Source organism: Dreissena polymorpha, chromosome 9 (assembly GCF_020536995.1).
Source record: "Dreissena polymorpha isolate Duluth1 chromosome 9, UMN_Dpol_1.0, whole genome shotgun sequence".
NCBI lineage: Eukaryota > Metazoa > Mollusca > Bivalvia > Myida > Dreissenidae > Dreissena > Dreissena polymorpha.
In genome coordinates, this window is record NC_068363.1 from 22,781,364 (window position 1) to 22,807,329 (window position 25,966).

At 32.4% G+C, this 25,966-nt stretch overlaps 3 protein-coding genes across 5 annotated transcripts; all 3 read right to left on the minus strand.

Annotated features, from left to right (window-relative positions):
- Positions 1-7,664: 7,664 nt before the first annotated feature.
- LOC127845431 (uncharacterized) lies at positions 7,665-11,807 on the minus strand. 3 transcript variants are annotated; one of them, XR_008033210.1, is made up of 5 exons: positions 11,546-11,807; positions 10,653-11,181; positions 9,660-9,767; positions 8,632-8,670; positions 7,665-8,097 (listed from the first exon to the last, which is right to left on the minus strand). XR_008033210.1 is itself a non-coding variant. In XM_052376337.1 (4 exons), the coding sequence occupies exons 1-4, from the start codon at positions 11,780-11,782 to the stop codon at positions 8,086-8,088; spliced, it is 396 nt and encodes a 131-aa protein (XP_052232297.1). In that variant the 5' UTR covers positions 11,783-11,807; the 3' UTR covers positions 7,665-8,085. The 3 variants fall into 3 exon arrangements, 2 of the variants coding, with proteins under 2 accessions (XP_052232297.1, XP_052232296.1); XM_052376337.1 differs by lacking the exon at positions 10,653-11,181; XM_052376336.1 differs by lacking the exons at positions 7,665-8,097; positions 10,653-11,181 and adding an exon at positions 8,216-8,413.
- Positions 11,808-11,996: 189 nt separating this feature from the next.
- LOC127845909 (deoxynucleoside triphosphate triphosphohydrolase SAMHD1-like) lies at positions 11,997-18,467 on the minus strand. Its single transcript, XM_052377087.1, has 9 exons — positions 18,456-18,467; positions 16,641-16,801; positions 16,151-16,269; positions 15,859-15,929; positions 15,604-15,741; positions 14,643-14,696; positions 13,702-13,866; positions 12,743-12,834; positions 11,997-12,144 (listed from the first exon to the last, which is right to left on the minus strand). Exons 1-9 carry the CDS (start codon positions 18,465-18,467, stop codon positions 11,997-11,999), a joined length of 960 nt encoding a protein of 319 aa, XP_052233047.1.
- A 1,239-nt stretch (positions 18,468-19,706) lies between these two features.
- Positions 19,707-24,470, minus strand: LOC127845430 (deoxynucleoside triphosphate triphosphohydrolase SAMHD1-like). The gene is made up of 8 exons (XM_052376335.1): positions 24,411-24,470; positions 23,789-23,987; positions 23,362-23,421; positions 21,822-21,989; positions 21,573-21,692; positions 21,073-21,120; positions 20,719-20,770; positions 19,707-20,311 (listed from the first exon to the last, which is right to left on the minus strand). The coding sequence occupies exons 2-8, from the start codon at positions 23,972-23,974 to the stop codon at positions 20,238-20,240; spliced, it is 708 nt and encodes a 235-aa protein (XP_052232295.1). The 5' UTR covers positions 23,975-23,987; positions 24,411-24,470; the 3' UTR covers positions 19,707-20,237.
- Between the last annotated feature and the right edge of the window lie 1,496 nt (positions 24,471-25,966).

Sequence of the window (25,966 nt, forward strand, 5' to 3'; positions counted from 1 at the left end):
TATGTTGTTGACCCGGTCATAATTTCAATATCCACAATTGAATGTTTGTAAAAGAAATTCTAAAACACAATACACTTGCCTATAACATTTGCAATATAGGAATACACATTTAAACATATACTTGTAAGTATAAAACAAGAGGCCAATCTTCAATGTTGTAAACGAGCAGCGCTCTGGGAAAGCCATGTTGAATGCACGTGCTTTGAGTTTCATCCCAGATAAGCATGTGTAGGCAAAGTCTAATGAAGCTAATCAGGGAGTACACTTTCTGCCTTTATGGAATTTTAGTAAGGATGAAGTCTATTCTAAACAAATATCCAGTCTATGAGGTACATGTCGTCACGTTTTAAGCTGGTTTGAACAGCACATGCTAATCTGGAACGGTACTTTACGCACTTGTATTAGCACTTGTATTAGCCCCGGTTTTCATATAGTACGACACACACACATATATATATATATATACATCCGTCGAGCCCCGTATCTATATATAGCTGACCGACATTACGTAACGATGCCTGTGACGCTTGAAAATTTAGCTGTTCCTTCTATAATCAGGGAACGCTTGTACAACAGGTAGCATTCAATCAACAACAACTGCGAAATGTTGACATATTTAGCGTGTTTACCACAAGGCATGTTCTTTAAGTCTATCAATGAAACTTGGAAGCACCTTCATCCGAAAACTTTACACAAATTCGATTGCATATTCAGCGATTTCATCAGTAACGCATTGTCGTTCTTGACGACGCACTTGCGCAGTTAAGTCATCAAATGACGAGTGATTAGATATAGCGTACAGACCTGTCACAAGAAAAATGTATTGTTAAGACATAATTGGAACTGTTGTAGCAACATGATTATTGTTTGAACGTTACACGGATAGTGCAAAAATCCTAGCGAAACGAAAGTTATATTTAAAATTTAGTGCTTTGTATTCAAAATAAATTGAATCTTTGTTGTTACTAGTTTCTTATTTTGAACGAAACATTATTGAAGCGAAATAATTAAGAACCAAATATTGATATGAGTAATTATCTATATCTGAGTGGACAAAATACCAGGACTTCGTAACATGACTCGATATCTACGATTACACCATGAACTAGCTCCTATAAAACATGTGCAATGCCTTGCTTCAAGCCTCAATAGATACAGTTATATTGCAAGCTCAATTAACACAATGCAACAGCAGTTCAAAGCGCATATCAACGAGGCATTTACTGTTTTGTTCTTGCAACAATTGAACATATTGATAATACAAATAGCTTTAGCTTATTGTTAGTATGTAACCTGTTTTATTTAATGACATGATTATTATTACCACTTTTTAGGAGCGTCAATTTAAGTTAAGTATTCTTTGAAGAAAATAAACCAGATACATTAATATGTTCCACACTAGATGTATTTTTATAAAGACATGAATAAATATTAGATAGTGCTACATAGACAGTCTCAAAGCGAAGTGGCTCATAATGGCTCCATATCGCATAGGGGGTGGACGCTTCAAAACGGCATTTCCCCCATTAGCTGACGGAGGTTTTGCGCATTGATTTCAGTCAGGCACACTGTCAATAACTGCGATAACACATAATCCGAACTTATAAGTTTACAATTGTTGTGATATAAATAGCTTGCATGCAGCATGAAATGTTATTCAGATCCATGTAAAGGGAAGTAAAAAAGAAACATTTTTTGTTTAATGTCCGAAATTCGACGACACGAGTTGCCTCCCCTTGTTGGTTCATGCTAATTTAGTGCGCTTGCGGCATACGTGTGCATATATTACATTTTGTCACCTTAGAGCGAAACAGTGATAAATGACATTTTTTTTCAAAAATGACTTTTTTGCATAAAATGATATATAATGATGCCATACATGTCTTTAATATATATCAGAATGGTATTCCAGTTTAATTGGTGTTTTTTAAGAAAATTAAATACACATGTTCATTTATTGCCCCGAAATAGTATTGATATCCAAAGTTATTTGGTGCATTATAGGGATAAGTGTAATATATCAAGGCAAGAAAAGGTTCATCATAGCTAGAAACTAAGACATCATACATGATTGTGATAGTATTGATTATATTTTCATGATCTTGGTCATCAATAGTTCACGTTACAAAGGACTTCTCATTCCTGGTTACAAGCAGACCATTCCTCATGCTAAATATAACAGTCTAGTGAAATTGTGTGCAAGCAACACAATACCATCTGCATATCATACATTCTACAAAGATTTGCCATGTGAGTGATAACCAAGTTGTAACTGTTATTCTATGATTGAAGGTACCGGTAGTTCCATGTTCTTTGTACTTTCAGCTACAATATTGATCATATTTATGCTTTTTCTTTTGTGTTTTGTTAAATATCATGGTATTTTGTAACACAATTTAACAAGAAATGTCTTTTAAAAAGATATGTGGCGTTGATTGTGGCAGTGATTGATGAAAAATAAAGAGTTATATCAATCGGACAGCAAATGCCTTTGTCTGCACAGTTCTTAGCAGAATAACATGCAAATCAATACCATTGCGCCGGATTTCGTGGTTTATTTCGCATTATTATATATCATTTACCATATATCTATAGATATAGAACAGAAATACACAAGAAGAATGGAAATTAAATGAAAATATATGAGTCAATGGCCACACACGAATCAACCGTACATACTTGAAATATACATACGCGCGTTCTTTGAACACACATGTTGTAGTGTTTTTTTTTGGACATAGTTATTTGATTCGATTGTTTATAGTATCATGAATCATCGCGCTCATGCTTAATAAATTGGTCGCTATGGTGGAATAATTCTTAATACTCAAAACTAGTACTTATCATGGAATTATTGAAAAAATCTTTTATTGACATGCATAACTATATCGCCGAATGTATGTAATACATATATTTCTGGTCATGTTTGTCGGGTCAACGCGATAGAGTTTATATAATGAGTCTTGTACTGACCGCAAACTGAACTTTATAATTGAGATGAAATGCGATGCATGGATGTGAGGTCACGATTCCACTGATGGAAAGACGGTTTGTTTGAAGCTTTATACTTTTACATGTTTGTTTCGGTGTTTCGAAAACAACTAAACATATTTTGGTCAAAACGAAATCAGGATAAGGAACAACAACATGTTTATGATCTAAAATATACGTCATCACAGAATGCAATACGGTTGTAAATATGAGAACGCAGCCTTTAAGTAAAAACGCTATGGCAATCACAATCTTCTAAATGTAAATGGGCACGCACAAACTGTATTGATGTTGTGAGTTGAGTGTGAAACTGTTCTATCCCTAAAGCCTTTTTATAAGAGATAAAGTAGAATCATGCTGAACACGCATTTAGAATCGTAACAAAGAAGCGGTCGTGTTGCCGATGTTCTTGGGAATTATGCTCAAATCAGAAAATGGAATAAATGAAGTGTATTCATTCTGATCTATTCGCGGGATATTTTATTTGAATTTTATTAGACACTTACAAGTTTGTTGAAAGGTCAAATGTGATGTTAAACAGCTACGCCAAAAAAGAAAACTTGACCTTTTATCCACTTTAAGTAGAAAAAGTGCAACAAAATTCTCCAGTTTTATTTAAAGTGTATGTTGGCTTATAAGTAGCATTTTTATACATCATTAATTAAATACTTGGATTGCGACAAGAAAAACCTGTAGTTAAAGATGTCTTGTTTTCTTGTTGGTTAAACTTTTTTTCATTCAAATTTGGCAAATTGTATTAAACTCACATTAAATAATATTAGCAGAGGTATACTGTATCAATGTTTGGTGATGTTTTCATACTAATGAATGTGTGCCTGTTTCAATGCATTGTCTTCGTTGACAATCAATATTGCGAAAGTAATAATTTGAATAATGCCGATGCTCCTTTGTGTTTGGGTTTTCGCTACTGCTTCGCTCGTAGACACGTCAAATATAACGACATCCAGCACCGTTCAGAGACGAATGGAAAAGTAAACAAGCAATTAATTTAGAACAAAAAGAACTTGCTGGTTGAATAAATAAACAGATTATCTTAACTCTGATGTCAATATCCTAGTTGCAAAATCAAATAAAATTCAGTGCGCAATGGACATACGGGAAAATGAGTTCCCATTGACAATCAAAACATTGACGCGACTTTCGATGTTTTTAATAAAACCGGTCTTAGTTATAAATACAACATAGCAGATTTCGTAATCACAAAACCTTCATATTGAATAAAATCCCAATGTCATTCATTTTACCTTAATAAGGACGTGAGTGTTTCATCGATTTTTCACGTTGAATAACACGGATACGAACAGTCGTTTACTATCTCACGTGAAAGAGACATGATATTTTGCCAATGATTTTGATAAGTTCGATTTATGCACACAGACTTGTTGGTGACGTATTTGATTTAATTAAATTATCTTAAACCACTAGCTTAGTAGCTTATAAATCAGTTTGTTCCAGCTTTTCTCTAATAATTTTCATATTTGTGTTTTGAAAAAATATCTTAAATACCAGTCAATGTTGTACATAATTTATATTCATGTTTAAAGTCACTTATTTTATAATAACGTTAATTATAAGTATTTTATTCCATTTTTAAAGATGTTGCAACCTTCTAACAATTAAAAGTATTGTTTTCCGCTTTCATAATATATATTGTAAATTATATTATCACCAGCATGTAATTTGTTAATGAGCTTATTTATATATTCCTGTAATGGACTCGGTTTACAAATATTACGTGGTTGATACATTATATGTTTTGAATAGGTTTAAATACAAAGAGAAAAAAATCCTTTGAAGTTAATATTGAGATGTTATTTTTTTCTATAGTAATTCATGCTTGAGAATGATTGCTGATTGGATTATCTGACCTCAGACTGTTCGCAACCTAGGGAAACATGCCTAAAACAGAGTACAATTCACACAAGTTGCATTATACTAAATGTTCAGTGTATAATATACCTTAAACTGTCACATGCTGGACCAGTTAATTATAATGTATTCAATAAAGAGGACTAAAAGGAACATAAATAACGAAAACAATACACAATCACGTTAGAATTTATTTTACAAAGTAGTGTACTAATCAGTTACTTTAGGAAAGCAAATGGTGTATTCTTGATCCGCATATAAAAAAACGTAATATGGATAACAGTTGGTCGTATTACCTACTGATCGTCTCTTCATGTTTTTTTTTTTTTATTTGACACCTTCCACTAGAGAAGCTAAAAAGTAGACGTATTCAAATATACATTAATATGCGAAGTAAGATAATAAAGTTTATTTCAGCATTTTACAAACACTGGCAAAAGAAAGCCGGAATGCAACCTCAAAATGCATTTATAAGCGATGAACGAGATCAAACCAGCGAACAAGGGAATTTGAGAATAGCATTTGCAATGTATATACCATGAAGGCCAAATGATGTAAAACATCTATAATTAAACGAATGAATTCACCATTCTTTGTTTGATACATAATTAGTTAGATTGTTCATAATGATGGTAATTTTTGTGTTTTAGTCGATAATGTACTCAAACCTTTGTTGTAACAGCTTATTTAAATACATATTCAACACTAAAATCCACAAATACATGCAACTGCAATAAACGTCTTTTTGCACCTATACTGTAAATTGAATTCGCCCGAAGCATATTATCGTAGTAACTTAAAAGGCTTACTTATATGTTGTTATAGTCGGCCAGGAAAACAACATTCATTGGAGATAACTGTAAGATAACCACTCTTTGTTAATTCTCAAAACGTCAATACTACGAGAACTACCCCGATATAAATACTTCAAGTCGCTTGTTCCAAGCTCAATCGGTCAACATAGTCCCTTAAACACTCCATATCAAAAATAAAAAGATTTAAATTTATAAGTATTACATACAATTAAAATATGCGAACCCCAAGAAATATCGAGCTTGTTATTCGTAGAAATATTTGCATATACAACGCGTGTGTAATCAAAAGTGCTATATGGGTGAAGTAACATATAAATCCAGACATGGCGAAAGCCCGTTGGCCCGTTGGCGATTGCCTACGAAATATTTTAAAAAGGCCGACAGTGAAATGAAAAATCGTCGGCCTTATTGGCCAGCGATTTTGCTTTAAAAGAGTGTAACCCTCTTGCAGTTTTCACAACTACATTATTTCGTGATTACAGAGTCATGATATTTTCGGACATAATACGTTGACTTTCGTAACAAACTGTATCGATACATTTTAAAAGTGATTCAAAACGTCAACGGAGCGTCTCGTCGAACGACATCATTCTTAACTTTCTGTTCGCAAAAGTAATCGGACCTATACGATTAACGTTCGTTTCACATGTGTTGTTAACGTGACCCAAGATGGCGGACAATAAAAAGAAAAAACGAAGCGAAAAGGACAAATTAAAATCGAATTAACGACGGACGTCATATAATTAGTATGGATTAATTAAAAGCGCGTGTTATTCTACAACGAAGCATACGTTTTAGATACAAATAAAACTCTTTTTTTGGAAATGTTCTGAATGTCACAGAACAAGTGTTTGAAAATTGGAATGCAGTCTACTCAGTACTCGCGAGGACAAATACACTTAACTGTTATAGGATTATCGTTCGAAAATGAAAAAAAGACAAACATGATTCGATTTATATGTAAATGGATCTGTGCTTAATCAGATTCATATGCATATTCTGCTTTATTATGTTTGCCACACTATACAGTTACCTGTAATGGCATGTTGGTGAAATGGATATTTACAGGTTAACTTATTTAATATATTAATTACTCTTAGCTAAAAACATCGACAACACTCACGTATATATGTATAAAGCGCAAATATATCAACAAACTGAAAATAATACGCTTCATTTATTCCAAATAGATTTTCAGGCTTATGTTTGTCCTTTGTGAATTAACTTTGCCATGTCGAGACTAATGGCTCTATATAATCCCCAGTCAAACGCTAAAATTGATTTTTGTTATCCTGGAAGGCCAGTCTGGCCTGTAAATTGTGACGGTCTTTCGCCATGTCTGTAAATCATATTCACAAGACATACAAAAACCCATACTCGGGTATTTGACTGTGGCGAGTACGTTTCATTATATTTTGAAGTAATTCAATCAATAAATGTTTATACATTATTATCGTTTGCATTAAATGTAAAACAATACAACAAACATTACAAATACAGTAATATACATTTACAAAAACAGCTATAGCAAAAGAGAAACGCTTAGATTGTGGGTTTAAGGAAATGACGAATACATTGTGAATAGTAAATCTTTTAAATGTTATATTGAGTGGAATGCGTGTGATTAAATTTAATTTAAAGTAATAGTTGAATGAATTATCCATTCTTTAAGTAGCAAACAACTATCAGATCAACAACAAACGATACAAAATTAACAACATCAATTAAATCAATGTTAAGAACAACTACGATAATCATCAGCAAACAAATATCATGATAAAAGTGTTTAAATGTGTTGAGATAAATGTTATGTGCTATCTTCAAAGAATAATACACACTGTTATACGCTTTGATAAGTTCAGAAGCTAGCATCAACATCACTGTGAATACTAGAACTAATACGAAAAGCAATAAAGAACAATTGCAATAGCAAAACAAACCAGCTGCAATTAACAACATTGCATCAATACTCTGAATAGCAAAAGTTAATGTCAATATATGGATGTAATGTTTTATATTTCAAAGAACAATTAACTATGACGCATGAATAAATGAATATTTTCTTAGTTTCAGGACGTTCATATACAATTAAAAATATATAGCACAAAATCGCAATAACAAAAAAAATGAAACTATTAAACCTACAAGCAGTACCACATCAACAATTTGACCATAATAAACACATGTAAACACCGATGTGATTAGAATATTTTATAAGAGCTATGACAAATGACGAACACTCAATATTTTAGAATACCGGAATGCTATTCTCCGCTGTTAAATTTATATAAATATATTCAGAAAATATTGCAGTGATAAAGAATGTATACAAGCTGTATGTCTTTGTTAATTGTGTTTTGTATCCACAGTCTGAACGTGTCTTGTACGGTTACTGTTGTTCCTGAAAACATGAGCATTACTATCTATTCGACTGTCCTAAAAGTAGCGAAGTTTTTCAACTTATATGTACAACGTATCTTTATACTATCTTCATCATGATTATAGTATTTGTTATTCGGATATAAATGACATACAAATTAATATGTCTTATGCGCAACGATATTTGTATCGTTATTAAAATTATAAAAGACATAATACAAGCGTTAAAACAAGTATTGATGTGACATAATGCATTATCAGCGTATATACTTTTGTGTAAAAAAAATGTTTTTCGCTTACGATTATGTAGCACATCGTTTCATTGTCGGTTGAAATGACTTAAGAAAAGCATCATACAATACGCTCATAAAGAATAAACAAAGAAAGAACACGTTTTAGATAACATCAATCTGAGTATGTGTGGGTGGGATGAGTTCAAAAGAAGAAAAAACTGTAGCATATGTACAGGTGGAATGGAATAAAGAGCTCAAATAGTTATAGCATACATTCAGATGGATTGAGTTAAAAAGATAAAAGACAATTATAGAATACGTACAAGTGCCGTATCAGCAAAGCTCAACTGGAGAGTATTCATCTGAAAAATGTTACGTAAGGGTTGCACTGAGTTAAGTAAGATAACTTAAAGAGACACAGATTTTTGTGGTTTGCAATGAATTACTTAATCCTGACTTGTGTCTGTGTCCGAGTATGATGTTGAGGACAGTCAGATATGGACACTGTTCAACCCAAATCTGGTATCAGTGTTTTGCTAGTATATACATACCATGTACTCAAAACATATTGTACTCATCTATCTGTTTAATAAGTTACTGTATTTAGTAGACTTAAAACAAAAGCATGTGCATTGCCGTTAAAATAATTAAATGAACGATTTTTTTAGCACTTTCAATGCATTTTATTATGCCGAATACATACACAACTATTGATGTACTATACATAAATGAATGCTGCTTTTAAAAACTCAGTGAATTCTGGTTTCCCTCTTATTTATGTTAGGTACACATACATCTAAATATGTTGAAACTAAGTAAATATTCGTGTATTGCAAGAGCACATATTAGTCAAAACTTGTTTGTATCTTGGCTTTGCCGAGTTCCGAGAACGGTCGATTATGCAAATAATTATACTCAGTTGTGCCCAATCGTAATAAATTATACGTTAACAATATATGCAGGGTCGCATTCTCTTCATAATCTTATAACAAATCACATATTTTCCAAAAGAAGCCTAAAGCGTTGCAATTAAATTGAATTCATGATTAATTGTTTAAATATATAAATTTTGATATATATATTTTATTTATTTACATCGTCTGTAAAAAAAACCATGGGTTTGTGTTACTTAATAAATATATATATATATATATATATATATATATATATATATATATATATATATATATATATATGTATAACTTTCTAGAGATATGATATGAGATATATGATATAATTCAATTAATACGTAAAACAGTGTTGATTTCAATACAGTGTTAGATGTCTGTTTACTTTTAATGTTTAAAATGTTTTAGTTTGTAATTATTGGATTGGGAAGTATCATATTTACCATATCTGTAAGTAAGTCGAGCTTCTCCTTTAGTAGATGGAAGTGCCTGTCTTCCTTGCAAAACACGCGAACAATTGTCTCTTTTAAATACGACTGAGAACCTCTTACCTGAAATGTAGAATACAATTGTTACAATTATATTGCTAAATTGTATGTATAACTCGATCCTAGATAAGTTGCCATTTCCTACGTTCCGCAATTATGTAACACTCATTATTAAGCCAGCATAAGAATCCTTTATGTTGTTGTCCATGCAATTGAATAGACCAATCGTTTGCAGTAAAATTACATTATTTTGCTTATAGTTACGTCATGAGTGTGTTTGTTTTACAAAATGCACGAATACTTGAATAAAATGTTAATGGTTTAGGTTTCAAACGTCTAAACGAGCGATTATATCTTGATTGATACATCACAATTGTAAAAATCTGGGGGGTTTTCAAGCTCGACGTTTATATTATTTAAGAATTGAGTAGCATTTTTCGGGATTTCATCGGTGTATGAACTGTCGGGAAAATTACGCCTAATTTGCGTAAACACTAACGATGAAATGCAGAAAAATGCATTCAATTCTTATAATTACAACACAAAATGATCTTAAAGCTTAAATTATATCGTTGTTAGGGCCACACAAGTCCTTTTTAATCTAGCGTATGAATCTATTATCAGTTTTGGTTTCATCACCGTCAAACGGGTATATTGCTGAAGTTCGTTCAAAAAATATAACGTCATTTCGCTATTGACCAATAAAAACAACGCCATTAAGTTTAGTGCAAAACATAACGTCATTTTGGCAACTTGTTTATGACCAGAAAGAAGCTGCATGAATATTCATGTTTAAATTTGCCTACGCAGTGGATTCATCGGAAAATGAAAAACCTGTCACGTGAAGAAATTATCCAGTCAGAATGCATCATTGATATGAATGTAACAGAAGTTGTAATTATTGTAATATATAATTTACTTCGTATAAAAATGAGTGTACCAATATACCTGTTCAACTGTAGCAAAATCCGGCCTGTGTTTGCTATAGAAAGCAACTGTTTTACACACCTTTGGTGCATAATCTAGCTCTACGAACTAAAAACAATAAAACCAAAACTGATGTTGACATTTATACGAACACGAACGAAAACTTTTACACGTTTGTTTTTCAGTGGATGTATTTATTAGTTATATGTTTTGAACGATTTCTCTCAAAAGAAACGAATATGCTTTATTGCGATGTTGCAAAACTAAGCAACACAAACTGAATAAAAGTATGGTCACCAGTTGTATGGCACGTATAATGTTGAATAGTTCAATTTGTTTAAAAGAAACATATACTGTGCATAAAATTATAAAAAATAAAACTTTTATTTTGAAAACCCATTAAGTAGATGAGTCATGGCATAAAACAAAATCGTGTTAACACTGACATGGTTTTACTTTAAAACAAATGAATATTGTCAACTACCTGACAAACAATGTCATTCTGTTGAACACCGGATTCAGCAATCGTTCTTTCAAGTATGCTTTGAAACTAAATTTTGATATAAAAAACAACACAAATATATGTATTGATTTAAAAAACATGTGAATCGATTTCAGAAATAAAAAAAAATCATTGTATTAATGCAATACCATTGTCAAAATAAATTACAGTGATTCTGCTTCAAAGCATATTTGCTTTTTTATATCGTATTAACAATTTTACAAAGCTTCTACATAAGACGGTAACGGGGTGAGGCAAAGTAAGGTATATTCATCATTAATAAAAAGTGTTCGTCTTAATTATAATTGATACTCAAGATAATACCTTCGGTTGCAATAATTACTTATAAATAATAACAAAACAATTTGATTTCAACAATGTATACACACTATTATAACAAACAAACTTTTACCTTTGCGAGCCTTGGCAGTTTTATCTCGGCAACAAACTTATAAAATTTTCGTTTCAAAACTTTTTCCAAAAGCGATCTTGCTTCTGACCATGTTTGTTCCTCTTCTCGCAAGACCTCGAGCCTTTGTTGGTTAGGTTCTTGTGTCTTTCTCAAATCTTCAAGTTCTTTCCGTTTGGGAAAGGGATAGTTCAGTATTTGAGTAATTATATCGTCTGTCAAAGCGCAAAAGGCGTCCATGTCTCCTTTAGCTCCGACTATTGTACACTCAAATCTAAAACATTAAAGAAGAATATAATTTCTTGAACGTGTTTAAGTCTTCGGATTATTAGTAATCGAGATGTATGCTTTACAAAGGTGCATATGCATTTGTTGTTTTAATAATAAATGTATATATCAAATCTTGAATGACTAAATTTATCACTAAAGTTAACACAAATTGGCAATATGCTAGTCATACTGAATTGTCCTTTATTGTTAATACTTTAATAGTATTGTTTTTCCAAAGAGATGACAATATGAATTGGATGCCATATGGCACGTACCTATTTGTCCCTTTCAACAAAATTAGAGCGTTGACTTTCACTAAAGCTTCGACAATCCTTTAAAAAGAATGTAAAATAATAAATCATCGCATTATGGCGTAGGCATATCCCATTACCATTATTGTGACATAAACGCATAAAAGCAAGAGAGTAATTATATTATTTTCATTATCATTACGTTTTTACAATGGCAGTGATATGATGTCATTGACCTGTTGAAACACACACACACACACACACACACACACACACACACACACACACACACACACACACACACACACACACACACACACACACACACACACACACACACACACACACACACACACACACACACACACACACACACACACACACACACACACACACACACACACACACACACACACACACACACACACACACACACACACACACATACACACACACACACACACACACACACACACACACACACACACACACACACACACACACACACACACACACACACACACACACACACACACACACACACACACACACACACACACACACACACACACACACACACACACACACACACACATATATATATGTGTGTGTGTGTGTGTGCGTGTGCGTGGCCACGTTTTTTGTTTTAAAACAAAGTAAGCAAAACTTGCATACGTACATTTCACCTGCGATGAATGTTGTTTTATGCTGATAAGCCATGTCTTTTAGTTTTGCCAGAATGAAAAACAGCTCGTCAAAATCACGTTTTTCCTATAACGACATAAGATGAAAGTCATCTCAAAATTAAGACGGATATAAAGTGAGAGTATTTAACAACTCAGTACAATTGTCATCGTTTTACTGTTACATCCTGACATCCAAACACCGTTTGACGTTCTAGTTTCAGTGTGGGTTTTTCGTTCAAATGTAAGTCCCGTAGAAAGAACGGCTTCTAATGGATAAAAGTATATTTTGTTCCCAACTGGGACCTGAACATTCCCAAATTAAGAATTAAAATAACATTTTGTTTCAATAAGTCTCAGCATTTAATTGATTTCTAATCCAGCTCCTTAAGTAAAACATCAGTGAATACAATATTAATATATCTTTTATTCCCAATTTAAAGAATTATAATAAACATAATTTTTCACAAATTGAGTCAAAATGACGCGAATTTTCCAAAGCAAAGGGACCCAGACCCATTCCCCTAAAAAGTTTTAAATAGTGCAGGTGTTGAGTAATTACAAGTGTATTCGATTATAATAAACCCCATCACTTGAAGACGAAGATACAGCACAACCAAGTTCTACGTTGCAATAAATATTATTATGTCTATAAACTTATACGAAGTGAAATATTGTTTATAGGTTAACTGGTGAAATACGCGTTAAGGATACTTCTGTGCAATGGGACTTCCAAAGCAATAATCAACTAGGGTGAGATTTAACAGATACGTTGACCTCGACACTTATTGCTTACATATGGTTATTTCGATACATTTATGTTAAAGTTTTTTTACATTGTCGTTTTAAATTTGAAGAATACAATTCCGTGTTAATGCATATTGCAATCGGCACATTCCCACAGAAATTAAAGAGCTCTGATCGGTAGAGTAAATATTCTTTACCACTGACTTACCTTGTCGCGAAAACAAATCTGATATTTGTTTTTTACTTTGATCGCGCGGACATATTTGATGCACCGCATGTGGTCAAATCTGCTGCTCATTCCGAGCATCAAGCAATCTCGCGCGCAGGAATCCCATGTTTCAGCGTCAATGCCGTTGCGAACGTTTGTCACAATCTAATGGACAATCAAATAAATAATATATTTTAAAAGCGTTAATTTGTGACATACGTTTTATTTAATCATGTGATCCAACATTTAAAATAAAATTGCATTCACTTTTAATGATTTTACTTTTTAACAGATGCATGTAATCAAAACATTTAATATAAAGTAATATTTTAATTTACCAATCATTTAAATATACTTCATCATTATAACGAAAATAACTAAAAAAAATAAAACGAAATTGTGTTCCTTCAACTTGATTCGAATCTGATACTTCTTGAAGACAAATCTAAAACGCAACCACTCCGTTTTTACCAATTTATCGATAACAATAGTTACAATTCATGATTGACAATCAACTTACTGATGTATTAATATGTGTAATATACTGGATTGATATTTCAGCTGTTTATATATTAATATATACATTATTGTTAACGTTTAAGAAACTAATTGTTATATAACTAAATTGTGTACACCTTTGTGTATAATAATGTTGCACGACCGTTTTCCTACTGGGTATGGCAAAATGCAATCAATCGCGTTGTTTTTATTATCATTTAAACAGTAACAGTATACGAATTAATAACATATTTATTTGCAAAAAATGCAACCCGAACTCGTATCATTATTTTATAAAATAGCTCCATTAATGTTTTCGCTAATATCAATTACACTTTTACATTTCGTTTTCTAATGCACCACGTATGAAAACCATACACTTACCATTTCGAATATTCTGCAACTTTATGTCAAGTGGATACACGACTAAAAGTGTCACATACCTCAAACAGAAATCTCTTGGATTCATCTCTTCCAGTGTATTTCCATTCTGGATCCTTGTAACCAGTAAATAATAGTCAAATTAAAAGAAAAGTAATGAGAAGTTTTTATACCTATATTTATTAACGTTTTTCTGATCTTTAACATAGACCTTTAAATTGGACACTGATGTTGCACTTGAAAGTACGTACAATAAATTATATCAATGCTGACATGTTTTTCTGGAAACAGTCCATGCTTTCATGAGTTAGGCTCATCACAAACTGAACAATGTACTGTCACTTCTACTACGTAATGTATAAGCTATTTCTATGATTATTTACAAAGGGACCTGATTGTTGCCTGCCGCACGTTTCTGACAATGATTGTCTTTTATATAAACCTTTATAGGAATTGGTACATGCTGTGAAAGATTGATAGTTGTTTATATCATGTATTAAACATTAGTCATAGAATTGTGACTTTAAACTTGATATTGGATCTTTGATTGAGCTTAATACAAGTCATGTAATTATTGTGATCTTGATGTGATTGTTTAAATAATGAAGGCAGAGCAAAATGATGTTCTCAAACAGTGCTTAGGGCTTATGTCTATATATTAATTTTTCCTTAATGTTTGACAAATGAACTCGGATATAGTTAACATGGGCGTGCTTATAATACGCATACAATCACCTTTTTTTCTAACATAATATTATCGATTCGTGGTGGACAAATATTTGCTCCGGATTAAAACAAGCTAGTTGTTGATTTCGTTTATTTCACCTTGGAACTTCAACTGTGATCTAGCTTTTACCGGCCTTTATTGATTTGAGAGGTTTAGCAGGGGTTTTAACAGATTATGTTTAAAAAAAAACATCATTCCATTCAGAACATAACCGTCATTGCTGCACAAGTCATTATACTAGTTTGCCATCATTTTATGTTGTTTCATCTTTTTAGACAAAATCTACAGTTATTTACCTGTTCTTCAGCTTTTACATTCAGTAATTCCTTAATGAAGGTGATATCCTCGTTTTCAAGACCGTACAATTTGAATTTATCTATCAAATTGTTCTTCTCGATCAAACGGCTGAACATCATTACAGACGCCTCCTTGTGCTGTGCAATAACACAAATAAAAGTATAAATTAAGCATTGCTATGTTTAAATTAAATCTTAACACGATTGGCAGTTTTAATATGGAGAACTGTATTTGTATAAAACAACTACGCATACCGTCCATTTGCAGTTTGGCTGCATTTGTGGAAGGAAACGATGCTCAAACAAGTACGAAAAGGGCCCGTGACCTGCAAAACGTATCAAATGCATCTTTGCAAATAAACGTGTTGCATGTGTAGGAATTTATTTAAAATGTACTTTATATTGTATAACACATAACAATGTATAAGAACGATGATAAAACTCGCCATGTTAACAAACGCTATATATGATAAAACAATTCATTGAAATACAGCACAATCGTATTTAATGCTATTTTTAATAAAACAAAAGAAAGAAGATGAAGTACCCAAATCATTGCAAAGTCCTGCTATTTGTACGCACAGTATATCTTTGTCATTTATGTCTAGATTGGGTTGCTTCTGTTTCTTGAGTTTCCTTACAACTCGGCCAGCCAGGTAGCACACGCTTTTATAGACGTTACAAATATGCATTATTTAATAATTTACACAAAACCAACGCATATTGTGTAAAATATATATATGTAGTGTATTTTCCCGTGTTAGAAAGTGTGTGAATTGATTTAATATTACTCTTTATGATAGAAAAGAAATGCTTAATGCTTGTTAAGTTAACAAACATACATTGCATCAGTGAATGAAATCTGCATAGGCATTTGCAAATAATCTTTAGTTTTTAACGAATTTGAAAAAAAACGAATAAGCAAAAAAAGAAATTGATTGGTGTCAAATTAAAGATGACATTTGGAGAGTTGGTTTTTAATCAGGCTTAGTATGCATACTAAACAACTTGAATATACTTTCTATATTATGCATTACCCAAGTGAATGTTCAAAGCGATTGTGCGAGGCTCCCGGGAAAACAAAATATGCTGCGTTTATCTGTTTAATGTGACGAAGTCTCTGAAATTCCGGGGTGTCTATGATAAGCACACAGAGAGGATGCATTGAAATGTGACCATGAACTGGGTCGTTGAACACCTACAAATCAAAATTAAAACTGGTTTCAGATCCAATATATTATGATTATAAACACGTATACTAATACATTGTGCCATTAAAGATTTGTTTGCCAATTTGTTCTGTAAATATTGCAAAGAAAGCAGAAATCAATTATATGCATGTGCCTGAAAGTATTTTGTTGCCTCAAGAAAATCACATTTCTTAATCGCATATGCCACATATCTACGTCGTGCAAAGAAAGTGTTAAGTATTACATCTATACATCTATGAACATTTAGACATTAAGCGTAACAAGTGTTTGTTCTAACTTAAGAAAACATTGAACTAAATATTGACACAACTTGTCCCTAATGAAATCTCAGGCAATATATTAACGCTTAAAACACAAACATTACACAATATATTTTATGTCATTATCAAGTTAAAACAACAAGTAATAAACTTATAAAGCAGGAACGTATTTTTCTTTCTTTTTTAGTAACAGTCGCATTGACCTTAATCAAATTTACAAAAAAGGTACTTTAATGGTAGACCTGCATATAATAAACGTGTATACAAAATGTCAAAACAATCATTCCATTATATCTCAAATTATTGATAGTATACCTATTTTCTATTTATAGAAATACTTGAACATAATTCACACTTGATACATTCCGATTGGTCAATGACAACTGAATGTATTCACCGAACAAATCCTGCTTGCTGATTTTCTATATAACGCGAAATTTACATTGACCGATCTGTCTTAAAATGTTAATATTTCTAACGAAATGTCAGTACAATATATATATCCAAACTAAAGTGATTTAGTTGAAACAGTTTCCCTCTTTTTAGCAACTGTGACCTCTAACATAACCCAACACGACTCAAATACCACATCATGCGTTGTCGCTCAAAATTGGTATATGCGTACACAATTTATTGACCGGAAACTATATTGACGCGTTTCGAACGACCGAAAACATGCATCCATCTATTAGCTAGGATTTTCAACTTTGTTGAAAAACGGTTGGGTATACAATAAAATTTGAATTCCTTACAATAATTTCTGCAATGCTATTGAAACCTTTTAAATGCAAAGAAACTAATTCGTCGTTATATTTTTTATTTATCCCGGCAAGTATTCACCAACCAATTCTTAGGCTCCAGAATAAAAAATACACTTAAAACCAATACAAATACGTCAAGCGATTGGATATATAGGGTCTTGCCTAATGTTAATGTCAATAACAAAATATATAACACAACTAATGATGAAGTCAGAGGTGCCGAATTCCAAGTTCAGGAATATTCCTTTTTTAAGGAAACATTCGAATAGGGTTTACAAACTGATGTTGAATACGGGGCTAAGATTAATTCCACCACCAGTCATAATAGTTCCTGCTGTTATGATGTTTTACCTTAAAGTGTACTTGTGAAACAAATCCTGCAAAACAAAACGTTGCCATGTAAGACATATTTCAGACGAATGATGTTTAATAGGCATGCACACTTGATTTTAAAACAACAATATAGATTCCCTCAAACAGAGCTACCGTTTAAACAAATGTATGTAAAAACATTGAACTAAACACATACACACATCTTATAAATAACATCCACATTAATCATTAACATTTTGAATTTGTATAAAGTGTTTAATGACACAGGAGTATTTTAGGCAACTTACTCCAAATCTCATGATATTGAAGCTTCGATACACACAATACCTCCGAAATAACAAGCAAAGAGAAAACATTCTTTCATGAACTTAATGTTGTGTTTTTCACAGACTAAGTATTGGGAAAGAATTTTAATACATTCATAACCGCCTCATAGAGTCTTCAACCCTACCTCGATCGGAAATAACAGAGATGTTTAGAACAATGACTTCCTGTTGATTCCTCTGTAAAAACCAAAAAAAATGTTTGATTAAAAGTGTTGCCTGTTTATACATCTCATGTATATAGGGCCTTTAAGTATCTTTTTCTCAGTGAAGAACAGTTTTACATCTATGTCGGGAACAAATAAGCTTATTCGGATTTGAACATAACGGGCATTCAAGGACGGTGTGTCGATATCGGTGTTCGACTTCCAGTTGTCCGAAACACCGTTTGATATTTGACACAGAATCAAGCCGATGCACCGTCGTCTACAACACCTGCATTCATTCGAAATTACCTTAATACACGTTTATTGGACATTTACCTCGACTGATCTCTCACCGGGTCCTTCGTCGGCAGGTCTCTCTCTAGCCTAATCGTAAAATTAAAACGTTAATAAAATTTGCGTGATATTAACTAGTCATCGTATATGCTAATAAACATTTTCTTAATATAAGATTTAAAAATACAGAGCCGTTTAAACAAATATAGTGCCATATAAATCATTTTATAATTTAAAGAAAATTTCGCATTAGCGTATTGGCAATGATGTCCACATTGACACAACTTGTCCCTAATGAAATCTCAGGCAATATATTAACGCTTAAAACACAAACATTACACAATATATTTTATGTCATTATCAAGTTAAAACAACAAGTAATAAACTTATAAAGCAGGAACGTATTTTTCTTTCTTTTTTAGTAACAGTCGCTTTGACCTTAATCAAATTTACAAAAAAGGTACTTTAATGGTAGACCTGCATATAATAAACGTGTATACAAAATGTCAAAACAATCATTCCATTATATCTCAAATTATTGATAGTATACCTATTTTCTATTTATAGAAATACTTGAACATAATTCACACTTGATACATTCCGATTGGTCAATGACAACTGAATGTATTCACCAAACAAATCCTGCTTGCTGATTTTCTATATAACGCGAAATTTACATTGACCGATCTGTCTTAAAATGTTAATATTTCTAACGAAATGTCAGTACAATATATTTTACAAACTAAAGTGATTTAGTTGAAACAGTTTCCCTCTTTTTAGCAACTGTGACCTCTAACATAACCCAACACGACTCAAATACCACATCATGCGTTGTCGCTCAAAATTGGTATATGCATACACAATTTATTGACCGGAAACTATATTGACGCGTTTCGAACGACCGAAAACATGCATCCATCTATTAGCTAGGATTTTCAACTTTGTTGAAAAACGGTTGATCGCGAAGTATACAATAAAATTTGAATTCCTTACAATAATTTCTGCAATGCTATTGAAACCTTTTAAATGCAAAGAAACTAATTCGTCGTTATATTTTTTATTTATCCCGGCAAGTATTCACCAACCAATTCTTAGGCTCCAGAATAAAAAATACACTTAAAACCAATACAAATACGTCAAGCGATTGGATATATAGGGCCTTGCCTAATGTTAATGTCAATAACAAAATATATAACACAACTAATGATGAAGTCAGAGGTGCCGAATTCCAAGTTCAGGAATATTCCTATTTTTAAGGAAACATTCGAATAGGGTTTACAAACTGATGTTGAATACGGGGCTAAGATTAATTCCACCACCAGTCATAATAGTTCCTGCTGTTATGATGTTTTACCTTAAAGTGTACTTGTGAAACAAATCCTGCAAAACAAAACGTTGCCATGTAAGACATATTTCAGACGAATGATGTTTAATAGGCATGCACACTTGATTTTAAAACAACAATATAGATTCCCTCAAACAGAGCTACCGTTTAAACAAATGTATGTAAAAACATTGAACTAAACACATACACACATCTTATAAATAACATCCACATTAATCATTAACATTTTGAATTTGTATAAAGTCTTTAATGACACAGGAGTATTTTAGGCAACTTACTCCAAATCTCATGATATTGAAGCTTCGATACACACAATACCTCCGAAATAACAAGCAAAGAGAAAACATTTTTTCATGAACTTAATGTTGTGTTTTTCACAGACTAAGTACTGGGAAAGAATTTTAATACATTCATAACCGCCTCATAGAGTCTTCAACCCTACCTCGATCGGAAATAACAGCGATGTTTGGAACAATGACTTCCTGTTGATTCCTCTGTAAAAACTAAAAAAAATGTTTGATTAAAAGTGTTGCCTGTTTATACATCTCATGTATATAGGGCCTTTAAGTATCTTTTTCTCAGTGAAGAACAGTTTTACATCTATGTCGGGAACAAATAAGCTTATTCGGATTTGAACATAACGGGCATTCAAGGACGGTGTGTCGATATCGGTGTTCGACTTCCAGTTGTCCGAAACACCGTTTGATATTTGACACAGAATCAAGCCGATGCACCGTCGTCTACAACACCTGCATTCATTCGAAATTACCTAAATAAACGTTTATTGGACATTTACCTCGACTGATCTCTCACCGGGTCCTTCGTCGGCAGGTCTCTCTCTAGCCTAATCGTAAAATTAAAACGTTAATAAAATTTGCGTGATATTAACTAGTCATCGTATATGCTAATAAACATTTTCTTAATATAAGATTTAAAAATACAGAGCCGTTTAAACAAATATAGTGCCATATAAATCATTTTATAATTTAAAGAAAATTTCGCATTAGCGTAGTGGCAATGATGTCCGCCTAGCGACCGGGAGGTAACGGGCTCGATCCTCACTGAGAGGGCGTTATTAAGTTTTCCCTAAAAGACAACAAGTACTTGGTCTATCCAAGGAACGTACTAGAAAACGTTTCAATAAGCACTATGCCTATCGATGTAATCGCGCTTAAACTTTCTTAGTTTTAACTAACTGGATTTAAATATATTTAAACAGATAACTTGCACTATGTACACGTGTTGTTATTTTTAGCATGTAATGTATTACTCAAACATATTCGGGAACAAACATACCATTTTTTCCATTGCCTCACAAAATTTCTGGTCAACATGTTCACATGATTCAGGATATTTTTTTGTAGAGAAGACACGCACTAGTTTCTCCTTATTACGCACTGGTGGAAAAAGCTGTGTCTAAATATAACATTATTATTGTATTAGCTAGTATTCTACGTCCCAATAAGGTAGCGGAACAACACATATTTACAGTTATTTTAGTTATTTACATAAGCAAAACAGTATGCACAAATATTAAAGTGTAACCTCTTCCGTTTGTGCAACATCAAAATTATGTTTTCGGTAGAAAAGCATTTTTTGGATCGGGCTGGTTTCTTGATTGTTGATTGGGTCCGCTTGTTGATTGTTGATTGGGTCGGTTTCTTGGGTGTTTATTGGGTTTTCCGTCTTCATTCCAAAATCAAGGTTTGCCACCTGCAACGCATGGCTTTGTTACATATGATAAGTGACTCGATACGTTTTCTAATAAATTTAATTTGCGTTTATTCACATGAATTTAACTTCAGCAAATTCTTCAAACAGTTTCATGATTTGTTTCTACCCGATTGAGAACAAACACCTTACAAAATAAGCCTATACTTAAAGTTATCGAGTGGTATTATATTAATGGAGCGTGATTCATTACAAAGGTAAGCTGTGTTTACCAAAATCAAATAATATTTTGTCTTTATGTTGCCTGATGTTATTGAGTCTCATCAACTGTTTACGTTTTAACCTACCCAATTAACATCGTTTTGTCAATATTGGGTTTGGGGAATATTGGATTACTTCCATTTGTTTGTAGATGCTTTAAGCAAAACCTTTGAAATTGTTTATTTCATCGCTCAAACATATTTGTATTAAGCCTTTTAATAATGTTAAGCCTTTAAATAATGCACGCCGTCATGTTACACCTTAAAAGCTAATAAAGTTATGACAATGTTTGATTTGAGCTCTCTATGTGGTTGTATAAAGCAATTTATATTTAATACATGTGTCTTCGTTTACCTATGAACTATGGTTTACAATAACGTTACAATTGTATCATTTTTTATGGTTGATGTCAATGCCTTAAAAAGCTTAGAAAACATGTTTGATACTGGTGTTACAAACTATTAGTATGCCCCTTTCGTTAAAGAAGTTGTGAACATATAATTAGTTAACCACTTTAGTAACTCATGATTTATAGGAGTTAGAGCCTAAGTGAGTTTCTGTCATACAAGAACACAACTCAAGTATTTTATAAAGCGTCTGGGGATTTATGTCCCTTGCACCATCAAATAATTACCGTTCCAATTATCAAATTATTATTATCATAAAGCCAACGTTTCATGTGTTAATTGTCATAAAGAAACACGTTAGTTAACTTGTTATCTGATAGTTCGTTGATATTATAATCTGACACGATGGTGCACAAGTTATCTTATTGTTTCAAACGTTGATATATAAATACTGAAACGAATAGTATTGAATACTTAAAAACAAAACTTGTTTTGTCCGGATGCACTTTCCATGTTAAGAAAGATGCACGAAATTATTAACAACGACCCTCAGACTGTCATATCGCGGCGTACATTAACAACGTCTAGAACATTATATTCTGAAATACGATATCAAGGTGGTATGTTTACGTCAAATATTTGTTTGAATGTTTGAATGCTGACATTTTGCCAGAAAATACCACAGAGTCATGTGCTACCTTTTTTATGCAGCGGGTTCCATGTGGAGAATTACTATTGGTTATGTTTTGCATCAGCGTACTAACCATTGTGATCAAATGCTGAACATTAAGCATCTAAGTATTTACCTGAATGATGTATTCCGTTCTCGGGATGTTCATGTTTTGCTTTATCTTCTCTATTGATTCCTAAAATATATATTTGTGTTTAAAATAACATGTTACTTTTGCCAGCTCATTGTATAAAGAACTGAGTCATATTTGTAAAAACTATATGTCATCAATAAAAAGTGTTGAATCTATCCCGATTTAAACTTGGGAATAGTATGGCTCATGTTAATGGTAATTGATGCAAGTGTTTTTAACAAGTCGATGTTCAATGTGCTTACAATAATATGTATAGTAAATTATCTAATTTAAGTTACAAATAAGATATTGTCAGTGTTTTGTTCTAGTTAATTTTCTTTTATTTGCTGTTTTGCAACTAACTTTGCATTTGCAAATAGTTAATTCTAAAACACTGTTCGATATTTGAGCATAAAAATAATTATGTTACTTTGTCGTCAGCATAATTTCCCGGCAACGGTTTCTCGCGAACAAACTTTGGTAATTCGCGTGACAAAACGTTGCGCAAGATTTCTCTGGATTCTCGTAATTCCGGTTTCGTCGAGTTCAGTATTACATTAAAAACATCATCTGTTAGTTTGCTCAATACTTTCATATCATCAACAGCTTGGCTCATTTTTTTCAATTGTCTATAAAACAAACAACTTTAAATAATACTTATAACATCACAAATCATGTTATTAATATGTATGATATGAGGATATTAAGATCTTTGAATTACTTTCCAAGTACCATGTGAACGAAAAGGCGCAACAACTCAAACACTGTATTTTCATAGTTACATTCTCTTGTTTGAATAATGTAGTCACCTTCTTAAACCAACTTCTTTGTTTTTCATTAAATTTACAAGAAAGTCAGTAGCAAATACTAGTTTGCTTGTGCCAATCGGATTAAAAAAACTAGCTGTTATTCGATACAGGGCAGAAAACTCTGCAAAATAAATTGAGAAGATTACCTAACTGGAACTATGTGTCTATTATGCACACAGTTATAACGTGACAACAACAAAACGTGCGTGATATAAAGTAAATGTACAGCCGAATTCTTCTTACCCGTCTTTTCCTTCGAATTGAAGATGTTCATCAGCTTTAAGTAAAGCCTGTACAATCCTAAAAAAGACGCATGTCAAAGTGTTGTAACATGATACCATAGTCGAAATCTATTATTAATAAACTTTTTCGTGTCAGATACCACTAATTATCTGATGTTCCATAATCAAACAGCAGTCTCCTCTATTAATAGAGTTTCTTTTATTTCACATTGGGAAATTAAAGTATCCTTTGAAGCTGCTGTATAAAATTGAAACAAGCAAAGACGGTTCCCGTCGTCATATTTCGGGAAAAAGGGGCATTCAAACAAAAAACAGCTTTCGTAATATTTCTAATTGTTTTAATGTGTTCATGATGCTGCATTATTTTAAGCTTTACATTTACAATTGAACATGCTGAAGTTATTTGGTATAGGGGCGCTTAAGTATTATACTGTTGCATCAAAACAAAATGTAAACCCAGATGAGGTACATATTAAAGTTGGTTTGAATCTGTTTCAATGTTGACATTGAATGGGTTTTTGTTTCGAAAAAATCGCGTAAACAATTACTGTTATTGACTTGCATCTTTGTGCTGCCTGTTAGCTGCGTACTAATACCTTATAATGTTATATACGGTTTGCATTTTTTGCATTTATTTATAGTGTTGTTTCAAGTTAAGCTATTTACACAATATCAGCAGCACGTATTACTGATAGAAGACAAAACTATTTTAAGTCTCGACCTTTTTGCTCATTTCTGTCTAATTGTACTTTGCAGTCTTAAAGGGGCCTTTTCACGTTTTGGTAAATCGACAAAATTAAAAAAAAATGTTTCAGATTCGCACATTTTCGTTTCAGTTATGATATTTGTCAGGATATAGTAATACTGAACATTTACCATGCTCTAAAATATCCATGATATACATCTTTTAAAGATTTGAAAACCTTAAAATTATAAAGCGTTGCAACGCGAAACGATTGAATAACTTGGAAAGTTCTGTTGTTGTCGTTATATTTTTTGGAAACTACGAGGATTGCTTATATAGGTTAATAAAACATTGCATGAGCATGGATTGTCGCGTGGTCTAGGCTGGAGGCTTTTAAATCCAGGACTCCAGGGGTCAGTGGTTCGAGCCCTGTTGAGGGTTGCTTTTTTCCTATGTTTTAAATGGTATTGTTTTACTGGGGATTTTTAGGTCCAATGTTTAAATTTATCAATATAAAGCATTTAATGACATGCTTCAATACACGCCAAAATCTGTTAAAAGGCCACTTTAAAGGGACCTTTTCACAGAATTGGCATGAACTGAAGCTTGTCATTAAATGCTTAAAAACAAGAATACACTAAAATAAAGTAAAAATGAGCGGATGTATTTTTTACCTATATAAGCAATACCGTAGTTTCCCAAAATATAACTACAACATCAGAACTCTCCAAATTATTCAATCGTTTCGCGTCGCACGACGCTTTATAATTTCCAGGTTTTCAAATCGTCAAAAGATGCATATAATGGATATTTAAGAGCATGGTAAATGGTCAGTATCACTTTTCCCTTAAAAGTATCATAACAAAAATGAA

What these genes read in the sequence shown, in the direction of transcription:
- LOC127845431 (XM_052376336.1), bottom strand. Translation starts at nt 11,782, where the DNA reads ATGGACGCCTTTTGCGCTTTGACAGACGATATAATTACTCAAATACTG. An exon ending in TCGACTTACTTACAGATATG is followed by an intron (nt 8,671 to 9,659) that starts GTAAATATGATA and finishes AACATTTTTCAG; the next exon opens with ATGAATACTCTCCAGTTGAG. An exon ending in GCTTTGCTGATACGGCACTT is followed by an intron (nt 8,414 to 8,631) that starts GTACGTATTCTA and finishes GCTTTTCTTAAG; the next exon opens with TCATTTCAACCGACAATGAA.
- LOC127845909 (XM_052377087.1), bottom strand. An exon ending in AGCCAAACTGCAAATGGACG is followed by an intron (nt 15,742 to 15,858) that starts GTATGCGTAGTT and finishes GTTATTGCACAG; the next exon opens with CACAAGGAGGCGTCTGTAAT. An exon ending in ACATTCATCGCAGGTGAAAT is followed by an intron (nt 12,145 to 12,742) that starts GTACGTATGCAA and finishes TTCTTTTTAAAG; the next exon opens with GATTGTCGAAGCTTTAGTGA.
- LOC127845430 (XM_052376335.1), bottom strand. Translation starts at nt 23,974, where the DNA reads ATGAGCCAAGCTGTTGATGATATGAAAGTATTGAGCAAACTAACAGAT. An exon ending in GAACGGAATACATCATTCAG is followed by an intron (nt 21,990 to 23,361) that starts GTAAATACTTAG and finishes CATGCGTTGCAG; the next exon opens with GTGGCAAACCTTGATTTTGG. An exon ending in ATGTTGCACAAACGGAAGAG is followed by an intron (nt 21,693 to 21,821) that starts GTTACACTTTAA and finishes TGTTATATTTAG; the next exon opens with ACACAGCTTTTTCCACCAGT.